Source organism: Arvicola amphibius, chromosome 6, assembly GCF_903992535.2.
Source record: "Arvicola amphibius chromosome 6, mArvAmp1.2, whole genome shotgun sequence".
Taxonomy (NCBI): domain Eukaryota; kingdom Metazoa; phylum Chordata; class Mammalia; order Rodentia; family Cricetidae; genus Arvicola; species Arvicola amphibius.
This window is the reverse complement of record NC_052052.2, coordinates 158760201-158772275: the sequence shown is the minus strand read 5'-3', so window position 1 is coordinate 158772275 and position 12075 is coordinate 158760201. Positions and strand designations below refer to the sequence as shown.

The 12075-nt window shown below is 44.2% G+C and overlaps 2 protein-coding genes across 2 annotated transcripts; one reads left to right on the top strand and one right to left on the bottom strand.

The window, feature by feature from the left end:
• Positions 1 to 2783: 2783 nt before the first annotated feature.
• Positions 2784 to 8710, top strand: LOC119817149 (putative serine protease 47). The gene is made up of 4 exons (XM_038334340.1): positions 2784 to 2938; positions 6387 to 6664; positions 7215 to 7378; positions 8393 to 8710. The coding sequence occupies exons 1-4, from the start codon at positions 2793 to 2795 to the stop codon at positions 8708 to 8710; spliced, it is 906 nt and encodes a 301-aa protein (XP_038190268.1). The 5' UTR covers positions 2784 to 2792.
• Positions 8711 to 9406: 696 nt separating this feature from the next.
• LOC121677241 (spermatogenesis-associated protein 31D4-like) lies at positions 9407 to 11844 on the bottom strand. Its single transcript, XM_042055339.1, is given in 3 exon segments — positions 9407 to 9558; positions 9696 to 10871; positions 11814 to 11844. Coding segments are annotated over 3 exon segments (1359 nt in total).
• Positions 11845 to 12075: the final 231 nt, after the last annotated feature.

The window sequence follows — 12075 nt, the reverse complement described above, 5'->3', positions numbered from 1 at the left end:
ACTTTTAGTGTATATTAGAATGATCAAGGGGAGCTACAGAAGACATGATGATGAGACGTATATTTAGGATGACATGTAGTAGAGGGTCATGTAAATGTACACTACATCAGACCCTCCTTGATACCCAGTCAGTACACCTAAACCACTGTTGTTTGGGTTCAGGTACTGGTGGATATCTACCACCAAACTTGAACTTAGTGATCAGGCCATGCAGGATATCTATTCCTCACACCCCCAAAATATACTACGGTTGTTCAGGCCTTGCTAAAAATCATGTGACCTGCTTCCCACATACAGTGTTAAGACTCAAACCTTACTGGACACACTTGTCCCTGACTGCCATCTTACATAGACTTGTAGGTATCGGGCTCTGCTGGATAGCTCCTCCATGTTCTAATACCTGAATGTTGCAGGAAACTGTCTACTTGGCCCAGGCCAATGGTCAGCACATGGTCTGGAGAATGTCTACAGCTCAATTTAAAGATATAGCTAGGAAGTCTCTAGGATATGACTGACAGTGGCCAGATCTACATTAAGGTCTGAAGGCATAGGCTGCTTGTTTTTTCCCAGCCCCCCAGACTGTATTAATTAAAACACTGCTTGGCCTACTAGCATATTTCTAGATAGCTCTTATATCTTAAATTAACCCATTTCTATTAATCTGTGTATCTCCATGTTGTTGTGGCCTACCTGTAAGGTTCTATACGCCATCCAGCATTTGTTTCTTGCAGGAGCTACATGGCTTCTCCCTGACTCTGCCTATTCTTTCTCTATATATCTTTTTCAACCTGGCTGTATTCCCTTAAGCTTTTTGACTGAAAACAGCTTCTTTATTAACCGATGGCAATAAAACATATTTACAGCATACAGAGGGGAATCCCACATTGAAGGTCTCAATTTATTTATGTTATATCCTCCTCTCCCCAAGGCAGTGATAGTAGGAGTCCCTATAGTCCAAAGTTTGTGTCTGAGTGATGAAGACTGATATGGCAAATGTGAAATGGTGTGTTCTCACGTAAGTTCAGATCACATGTGGGGTAAGAGGGGATATGTCTTTGAGATTCAGATGCCTACCACCACTATAAAGAAAAATTGCTGATTAATAAAATACTGTGAAACTATACATCTCATTACATGCTTGCAATTTGATGACTAGAAATGATACTTTTCATGTTTTATTTTCCTGAGAATTAATTACATTTTCCCTCTTGTGGATCTTTTAATTACCCCTCTTCCACAAATTAACTTTATCTATGTGTATGGGTTGTATGGGGACCTCCTAGTGAACCCCTGAGCTTTCCCCATCATTCTACTTATGCTATTGAGCTACACCCCAGCCTGAATTTCCCTTTCATATCATTTCCTATTTTCTGTGGTTGTACTCCATGTGTTTTGTTCATTGCTGTGTAGGAACTTTCCATTGTACTGTTGCTGACTACACTACACATGGGTTAGAGGCTGGCAAGTGCAGGAATTAGAGCAAGGAGCACTGTGGTCTTGGAGGGGTTCTGATTGGGTGACAGTGGGAACAAAAGCCGAATGGGGGGCAGGGCTTGGAGGCCAATCTCAAGGCAAGGTCGAGAACTGTCCCAGCAGGGGGCAGGACCAGATCCGAGCAGGGCCAACTTCCTTATAGGTCCTGGAATCTGGGATGGGTACTAGGGTGGTGAGGATCACCTGTGGGCCCAGTCCTCTACTCTTGCCCTTGATGTTTCTGCTGCCCCTGAGCCCCAAGGCTGGCTCTGCTCTGAAGTCTGGTGTCTCCAGCCCCTCAAAGTTTTCTGGGGTAGCACCGTGGAGACTGGGGCCACAGCAAGGCTGGGAACCGTTTACCAGCGGACACCAGGATTCTATGAGCGGAGCAGAAGGTTCGTTTGAAAGCCAGTGGGCGGGTGACCGGGTGGAGGCCATAAAGGCCCCGCAAGGCAGTGGAAGTAGTGTACCCTTTTGCCAAGGGGGTTTAGGTTCCCTTCCGATACTGACTCTTTCCTCCCTAGAGCCTGGTGTGGTGCAGTGGGACCCAGGTGGTGTCCAGGGCTGACCCAGTGGTAGTGACAGAGAGCATGGGATTACTAAGAGCGCGGACAAAGGGAACAAAGCTCCCTGAGATTTCGGATGCTGATTCCTGGGAGAAGATAGTCTCGTAAAGATCTAAGTTCAGTAATCCCCTCCCAGATGAATCATAGAAACAAAATTATCATTATTGGCCTCACTAGGTCTCCGTTTAGAAATGTAAAGCAACTTGTTCCAGGTCGCTCATCAGCACCACAAAGTCCTGCCAGCAGTTCTCTCTCCCTTGGGTAGATTTAATTTGGGACACTGAGAAGTCATTACCTTGAATAACTAATATCAGTAACCTATGAGACTTCTAGTCTTGTGATCTAAAAAGTAAGCACAAAGCTGTGTTATTTGAGAAAACAAAGTCATAAAACCTCCCCTGTGTCCACTTGCTTGTGATGCCCACTTAAGGATAGGCTGCTGTGGCCAGCCTTGTGATGCCCACTTAAGGATAGGCTGCTGTGGCCAGCCTTTTGTTTGCTTCATCCCATCTTTCCAGACTCCTGAGCTCTTGCGCCCACAGAACCTGTCAGTGGAGTTTTTCATGTCCCAGGTGGTGGCCAGTGAAAGCAGAGACCTGGCCCCAAATCACTTACACAGGTTATTTGTTTTTTGTCATGATCTTCTAATATGTGAAGTGGAGGAAGGTCTTCCTTAGGGAGTTACTCTGCCTCTCAGGAATTGTCTCTAACAAATTGCACGGGGGTGTCTCCACAGTTTGTGGGAAGCCGAAGATGGTTGGGAAAGTGTTTGGTGGCCGGGATACATTGGCTGGTCAGTGGCCGTGGCAGGCCAGCCTGCTGTACCGGGGCTTGCATCTCTGTGGAGCTGTCCTCATTGATTCCCACTGGCTCGTTTCCACAGCCCACTGCTTTCAAAAGTGAGTTTGCCTTGTCTGGAGCCCCCAGAGAGGGACTGGGTGGTGATAAAGATGCAGGATGAGAGGAGGAAGTTAGAGATAGGTTGCCTTTCTCCTCTGGGCTTTTCTCTGGGGCAGTCTACTTCCACCAGCAGTCCTCTCTGCCTGGATTAGCCCCATATGCCATCAAAACTTTCTTGATCTGTCCTGGTTCTCATTATATTTAATTCTCAGCTTCTGTAGTGATCCCTACACTCCCACTCTGTGCCTGCCAACTCACACAGATGTTTCCCAAGAGGATTGGTCATGCTTTGTTGTCTACCTGTAGACTTCATCTTATTTCATGGTCCCTTTCTCTCCTGTGAGTCAGATTCTAGGAAAGGACCACATATGACCAACAGCCAGGTAATTTCTTATGTTTGTAAAACTAAGCCCTGGGAAAAACTATGGTCATGCCTATGCCATATCAGTATATATGGATGGAAAGTGCCGGTGCCCCAACCTGAACAACTGCTATGGATAGCCAGGAGCCAGTCTCCTCTGGCTCTCTGGAGTCTGACAGAAGGCCTAGCTTCTGATCAGACATGGAGGAATCCAGAGGGAATGGGTGCTATACAGTCCAGATCATGGAACTGAAACTTAGCTTTTTGGCTTTGAGGCTCCAGCTTAATCCTGTTGGCACATATTTTGTGCTGCATTCACCTGAGACCTTTTAGGGAACAGAATGTAGGAGATCCGAGGTCAAGGTTTCTTTTCTCTCAGAAGAAACAAGCTTCAATCAGTATGATACAGGTGAGACATGCCAAACAATATGAAGAGGGTAGCTCCGAGGAACATAAATCTACAAAGATGCTGCAATCATGGAGGAATGAAAGGAGCTACAGTGGCTACCAGAAGGGAGGAATTGAGTATGTGGAGCTGGTGAGGATCCTCCTAGTGTGGGGGCTGTGGGGAAAAAAGCTGATACATAGGCTGTTTACTCAGTCCTATTCAGGAACAAGAAGGAAAGCTCCCCTTTGACGCACTGATGTGTGCATTTAACAAGTCATTTGTGAGTGCTTCATATCAAGTGGAGAAGCAGTCCTTGGTAAGGGGGCAGGAAAATATGCTAGATTTCCATCACTGTGACCAAACAATCCAGAAAATGAACAAAAAGAAGGATTATCTTGACTCATGGTTTCAGTCCAAAGTTAGTTGGCCTGTTTCTTTGATTATATAATAACACAGTTCATCACAGCAAGAACATTTGCAGATGAGCCTGATCACCTCATGGTAGCTAGGAAACAAAAATAATGAAAAGAAGTGAGGGCCCTTCCAGGAAATTCTCCTAATGACATAGCTTCTTTTCACTAGGCCTCACTCCTAAATGTTCCACTCTTTCTGGATAGCACCACAGGTTGATGACTATGCCTTTAGTTATTGGTTTACTCCTAAGACAATAACATTTAAGATTTAAATCACAAAACTCAGATTTAGCCATAGTTTTTCTTAAGTAAAAATTTAAAAGGTTTGATTTGAAGATTCTATTAGGGACCCTTCCAGTGCTGAAATTCTTTGTTCCTCCAATTCTAAGATATAATGGGGAATACTTTGTCTTGAGGTTTGAGTAGAATATCCATCAGCCTGGAGAAAGAAGGTTCCTATCTTAGTTACTTTTCTATTGCCATGATGAGACATCATAATGAAGGCAACTTACAAAAGAAAATGTTTACTGGGGCTCACAGTTTCAGAGGGTTTGAGTTCATGACCATTATGACAAGGAGTGTGGCAGCAGGCAGGCATGGTGCTGGAGCAGCACCATGTAGCTGATAGCTTAAATATTAATCCACATGTACAAAGTGGAGAAATAGATATAACTGAGAATGGATTAGGCTTTTGAAACCTCAAAACTAACCCCCCCAAGTGACACATTTCCTCTTTCAAGGCCACATCTCCTAATCCTCCCAAGCAGGTCTACCAACTAAGGATCCAACATTCAAGCATAGGAGCCTATAGAGGTCATTCTCATTTAAAGTACCACATTCTACTCCCTGACCCCCTTAGGCTGTGGCCATATTATAATACAAAAATGCATTTAGCACAACTTCAGAAATTTTCAAATCTTTTGGTCTCAACACCATTTCAAAGTACAAAGTCTCTTATGAGATTCAGAACAATCTCTTAATTGTTACCCCTATAAGATAAGAAAGCAAATTACATTCTTCCAACATACAATGATATTACAATATACATTACCATTCAAAAAGGAAGGAACAGAACTACAGTGAGGAAGTAATGGACCAATGCAAGACGGAAACCCAGCAGGTTAAACTCCAAATCATGGAGCTCTATGTCCAGTGTCAAATGACTTACATGGTTCTATCCTTCCAGCTTTTCTGACTGCAGCATAACTTTTCTATTTTGGATTGGTTCAACTCCCCTTGACAGGTCTTCTACAGTTGCAGTTCTAGCACCTCCCATGTTCTGAGGTCTCCAGCACAACCCAGGCTTCACCTTCACACCTTCACACAATGGCCTCACTGGGCTTCCTTGCAGGGAAGCTTTTCTTAACAGAGAAAGATTCCACAAACCTTTTACTCTGTATCCTCCATGACTCTAAAGTCAGAACTACATAGTTGATGCAGCCAAATTCTGCTTGCTGTTCGGGACAAAACTTGACTCCCTCAAATTACATTTGCATGAGCTTTGATTTGTTGTTGCTCTTTAGGAACAAATAATTCTTTAGACCTTTTCTTTTTACAAGTTGCAGGAATAGCTGTGTGAGGTCTTACCCTGAGGACACCATTCCCTTTACCACCCTCCCCTCATTCTCCTTATCTCTTTCAGCGTAAATCAAGTCTCCAATATTAAATTTCCTGGTGTTCCTTTTCTCTTCAGACTTACATTTTTATTTTTTCCTGCGTGCTCTTTTTCAATAAAACCAACTTGACCAGGTCTGTGACAGCAATAGCCCATTCCCTGGTATCAAATTCTGTCTTAGTTACATTTCTAATGTCATGATGAGATACTGTGTTCAAAGCAGTTTAGAAAATGTTTATTGAGACTCCCTATTCCAGGGGATTAGAATCCGTGATCATCATGGCAGGGACACAGCAGCAGGCAGGTAGACATGGCACTAGAGCAGTACCTGAGAGCTTAAATCTTATCTTCAGGGAGAAAATGGGTTGTAATTTGGAATTACTTGGGCTTTTAAAACCTCAAAGCCATCCCAGTGACACACCTCCTCCAACAAGGGCACATCTTCTAATACTTCCCAAACAGTTCTACCAATTAGGTGCCAAGCATTCAGATATATGAAACTATGAAGGCCATTCTCATTCCACCCACCACAACACTTGACTGGCAGAAAGGGAGAGACCATTCTGCATGGAATCAGGGCAGAGTGGCCAGTGATAAGTGAGGGTTCAGGAAGATGGGGCTATCCTCCCACTCAGAGATGATGGTGATGATGGACTCCTTTATCTTTCAGCAAATCTCAGGCTCCAGGGGACTATCAGGTTCTGTTGGGGAATACTCAGCTATACCAGAAAACACAGCACACTCAGAAGATGTCTGTAAATCGTATCATCAAACACCCAGACTTTGAGAAGTTTCATTCCTTTGGGAGTGACATTGCAATGCTGCAGCTGTGTCTGCCCGTGAACTTCACATCCTACGTTGTGCCTGCCTGCCTCCCACCTAAAGACGCACAGCTCCACAACCACACATCCTGTTGGATAACTGGATGGGGAATGCTTTCTGAAGACAGTAAGGGAAAGGGAAGTTGGAGAGGGAGTGAGGGCAGGGAGAGGAGGAAGGAAGGAAGGAAGGAAGGAAGGAAGGAAGGAAGGAAGGAAGGAGGGAAGGAGGGAGGGAAGGAAGGCAGGTGCATAGGTGTTGTGGATAGAAATGTTAGCAGGTATGAGGCAGCAGGATAGATGGAGACACTAATGAAAGAATGCATGGATGGAAGACTGGGTGTGGAAAACGGATAGATTGATAAAGGTAATGAAAAATAATTGGGTGTATGGGTGAATGGGTGGATAAAGACAGGATAAAGATTAGTGATAAAGGTTGCTTAACAACATTGGACACAATGTGTTAGTAGGATTTGCCTCTTTATATAGTAGATTTGTGGTCTGCTGCTGTGAGAGAGACGAGGAAGGTAAGTGGGAGTTTCTGAGAAAAAGGAGAGACGTTCATGAGAAGTAGGTAGAAGATGGAAACAGAATTTGACACTCAGGAGCATCAGTCAGAGCAGCCTGGACTTCCAGCTAAGTCACAGTGTCCATCACTGACCTCCTCCTCATTTTCACAGCAAAACTGCTACCACCCTTCTCTCTGCAAGAGGGTGAAGTGGGCATCATTGAGAATGAGTTCTGTAATGCCTTATATGGGCGAAGACCAGGCCAAAACAAGGACTATGTGCATGAGGAAATGCTGTGTGCCAGGGGCCTCTCCACAGGAAAGTCCATCTGCCGGGTGAGTAAGGCAGTCATGTATTTTCCCCATGCCTATTCTATCTCAGTTCCTCCAGTATTTGTGGAGACCCCCACACTTCTTGCTTCCTTACCTCTACTTGTTTTCCTTGGGTTCATGCCTCAATAATCTCCTTGAGGATAGCTTTAGCAAATCCTAACATCAATTTTTGTTGCATATCTTATACTTTTTATTGAGGCATAACATATACACAAATATGTAATTTTTAAGTAAACAGTTTGGTAATGTTTTCAGTGCTGACTTAGTATGCTTCTGGTACCCATCTCCCTTTCTTGCCACTAAGTGCATTTTGTATGTTCATTGTTATATGCTGTCTTCTGTGATGCTTCATTTAAGTTTCTCACTTTGTTGTTGGGTTGTCAGTTTCTTATGGTAACTCTTTATATGGTATAGAAGTAAATTCACAATTGAATATAATGGATTTTCTGGGGAAACTGTCCCAGAGAAGGAAAATAGTTGGTCTGAAGTGAAGTGGCACAACGAGGGCCCAGATGTCTGGATTCTGATGCCTTCCCCATCTCTGCAGGCTTCTGACTCCTGAGCTGACATAGTTCCCATTATATACTGGATTTCCCATGGGATTTTCCTAAAGGGATTTCACAAATGCAGTAACTTTCGGAAGTGTTCTGAAGACTCCTTTGTCCAGTGATATGAGCTGTCTTTCCCCAGCCAAGGGATAGGCATATTTTTTCAAGAGTTCCAGTTCACAAGTTGAGAAAATAGACCTAACCAAGGTTACCAAAGGCAGAGGAGTTGGCTGAATATATTGCATTAGCTCAAGATTTACAGAGCCAGGGCTTACACATAGGTTAGCAGAACTAGCTTTCTTCCAAGTCCCTAAACTTTCCCTTCTAGACATGAGGCATGGTAAGCAAAAAGAAAAGTCCGTAAGTTTTCAGCCTGTCTTCATCTGTCTGGGCTCTGTAGGATCCTAACATGCAGTTGGTATTTGTGGCCCTAAGCAGATTGCACACTAACTACTCTCTCTCTCCTCAGGGTGATTCTGGGGGTCCCCTCATCTGCTACCAAACCAGTTCGTGGGTCCTGGTAGGACTGGCTAGCTGGGGCCTGGACTGCCGGCATCCCATTTACCCCAGCGTCTTTACCAGGGTCACCTACTTCACTGACTGGATCAGCCAAGTCAAGGGACTTACTCCACTTCCAGAATCTGGATCTGTGTCTCCTCACACAGAACTACAACCATGGCCTCTGAAAGCTGCTGGCTCCCCACAAACCTGCAGCATCTTCATAGTTGCACAAATCTGGTTCCTATTGGTATTTATCACTGAGGCTCAAGACCAGGCCCCAGGGTGAGCACCAGGCCTTTGGGCATTCTTTGCTCAGGCTTCCCTAAGCTATAACCTCCACTCTTTACCATCTGAATCTTTTCCTCAGCATATCTGCCCATTCACTGCCACTACTAAAACAAGCCTATAAAAGCCAAGCAATAAAGCCTCATCCTCCCTCAACTCTGATTGCATACCTTTGTAGGGTTCCCATATCCCTTGGTGGCCAGACTTACCCTGGAGTTAGCCATTAGACCTTGAAAGGGAGGAGCTGGAACATTACAAGGAAATTCTCCTTGAGGAAAAGACAAGGAAATGGGGGTGTGCCTAAGTGGGCAGGAAAATGGGGGCATGCCCACTACAGGGATACTGGGGAGTAAGGATGCATCCCCGAAAGAGAGTGACGTTGCTATGGCCTTGTCCCTGCTGTGAGGAATGCCAACTCTTTCCAGGGAAGTAGAACTTTACACCTGGCCTTCAAGTACACGGGAATAAGGTGGGGCAGCAGCCCTCCTGGGATTTCAAGGAGGAAGAACAAATGCACAGAGAACCTGAAATATTGAGGTGATTTTGTGGGTTTGGGGTGCTAGGATCAGGTCAAAAGGATAGAAATGTGATTTGTGACTAGAAGTCTCAATGGATGTGGGGGACTAGAGCATTAGTTGAAAGCAGATAAAAACTGTTCTAGTAGCTGGATGAAAACCAAACATTAAGTCAACCATGCTCAAGTTTCTACTCTAGGATAATACTGAGCATCATCCTCACCTACTCCCAGGGGCCCCGTTCTTCCTATGAACCCGATCCCTAATGTTTGAAGCCCAGACCACACCTGCTTCTGTCCACACTTGATATAACCTTGGCAGTTTGTTTGACCACAGGAGATGGTCAGTAGACTACTTGTCTATGACAAAAAGCCCAACTTTGATCCCTAGTGCTGCATAAACAAGGTATGATGACAAACACCTGTTATCCCAGGAGTTAGGAGGTAGAATCAGGAGGATCAGATGTTCATTCATTATCTGGAGTGCCCTTGGTGCTGCTCCATAGCTGGTGTTTTTGAACAGTCTCTAGGCTATGTCCCTTTGCCATTAACAGTTTCTCCCCTGATTGTCTTGCTGGGAAGGTTTCAGGTTTGTTCAATACATTGTTGTGTGGGTCTTTACTGCCCTGTTGCTTAAAGAAAGAGATCCATGAAAGCCCATAGTTGCTTGTAGATGAAGATGCCTCTGAAAGTTCTGCTTGAGGACTCATCCATGACAGAGAGTTACGAATCCTCTAGGGTAAGCCCCAGCGCTGTAGGATGAGCCTCTTTCGAAGGTGGTGCTCAAGTTTCTTCTGGATCTCACTGGTGAGGGGAAAATTTCCAAGAGAGATGGGCCTGGGACCATGGGTCTTAGAAGACTGCTTGACTAATGAGGGATTGGGAGGTGGGGGATAAAATTCTTCCTGGGATTTTTTGACCACAGTGGGTAAACCCCACACTCTTTCCTGCACCTTTTTCAAGATGCTGTATTCTAGGCAGTGGATTGAAGAGGCCTCAAGAGGTTGTGCTTTATCCTGGGGTCTGTGAAAATACACCCTACAGATTCTAAGCTGGGATAGCAGAGAAGGTGACAGCATTGACAGCACTGGAATTGAGTGTTGAAGCTGGGTCTGGGTCTTGGCAAAAGGGACAGGTTGGGACTGAGATGTGGACAGAGTTTGGGGCAAGTTCTGTGGTTGACTCTCAGGCAAGGACAATGGTGTGTGGTTAGTAAGTATGGCAGAATCTGAGAATCTGTGAAAGCATCCAGAGGTCAAGGAACTGTCAGCCCACACAGGAGCAACAGAGTTCATGGACTCACTGTGTAGAGAAGGGATGTCCCAGAAAAACTGTGTATGTTTAGGCTCTAAATGATCTTGAGAGGTCTTGAGATGGGGGGACTGCTGGTGCATGTGAAGTCTCTCTGGTTTACCTTCGCAGCTCCCCAAAGGACGGGAAACTGCCAAGTTCTGCTGATCAGATTCTTGGATCTTCTCCCAAGTTTTAAATGAATCAGCCATCTTTTGATCTTGTCTCTCAAGTATTACCATGGAATCAAGGTTGGAAAAGGAAAGGTTTCTAGGTAATTTAAGGCTGGTTATGTTGTTTCCCCATAAGTAAGATTCAGAAGAATGGAGGTCAAGAAACTCCTGGTTAACCAAATGTTCTGGCAGAAATTGTAAGCAACAAATTTCTAGTCAGTAGCCTGAGGCATGTGACCCTGTAGAACTTGGAGAAGATGAATTCCACACAATTGTCTCAAAGTTAAAAGGTACAGAGACAGCAAAACCAAGGCAAAGAGAAGATAAAAAATATATAAAACTGTCTTTTGTCTGCCAGTTTCATGCTATTGAACTCTTCTGTCTTGTACTATAAAGATTTTCATAGGGCCATTCCTGAATTCAAGAAAGGTCTTTAGTGGAGATTTAAAGCCCTTTGTTATTCCTCAGCTTTTCCAGGAGGGCACTTTGGTTGAGCTCTTGCTACAGAGATGACACAGCACCTAATGATGTGCCTCACCTGTTAGAGACACTTCCTACCATTGAAAACGTGACTAAGGACATAGCAGTGTGAAGGGCTCTTCCAGTGCTCTCAGCTCTGAAACTGGTCCTTGGCCTAGATGGATAATGATCTCCTTCCTTCACCTTAGGCCTTCCAACCTTAAAAAAAAGAATATTCTGACTTGTGTTTTAACCTTGATAAACCTTACTGATATGAGTTACACAAAATAAATAAGTTGCAAAGCAACAGATACCATATAATTCCTGTATGTAAAACTCAAAGAAAGAGAGAAAACTGAAAATAAATTCTTGTTGCCAGGGGTTGGAAGGGAAGAAATGGGGACCTATTGTTTCCTGAACAGAATTTGTTTTGCAAAATGATAAGGTTTTGGAGCTCAGTGTACTACATACATAATACTGATCTGTTAACTTAGAATTGAATGGTAAATTTAAAATTCTTTGTAGATGACCCAGGAAAATAAAATTCTCTATTCTCTCTCTCTCTCTCTCTCTCTCCTCTCCTCTCTCTCCTCTCGTCTCTCTCTCTCTCTCTCTCTCTCTCTCTGTGTGTGTGTGTGTGTGTGTGTGTGTGGTATATGTGCACTTACGAGTGCATGCACATACATTGAAGTCAGGCATCTTGTTCTATCACTTTTATTACTTTGAGATAGAATTTCTCATTGAACCTAGTTCTAACTTGGCAGCCAATTAGTCTCAATGATCCTTCTGTCTCAATCACCTACAGTGTTAGAGTTGTAGGCATGTGTGCAACCATACCCAACATTTTATGTGGATACTGGGGTTTTGAACTCAGTCCTCATGCTCAAGCAGTAAGTATTTTTACTGGTGGAGTGATCCTTCAAGTCCCAT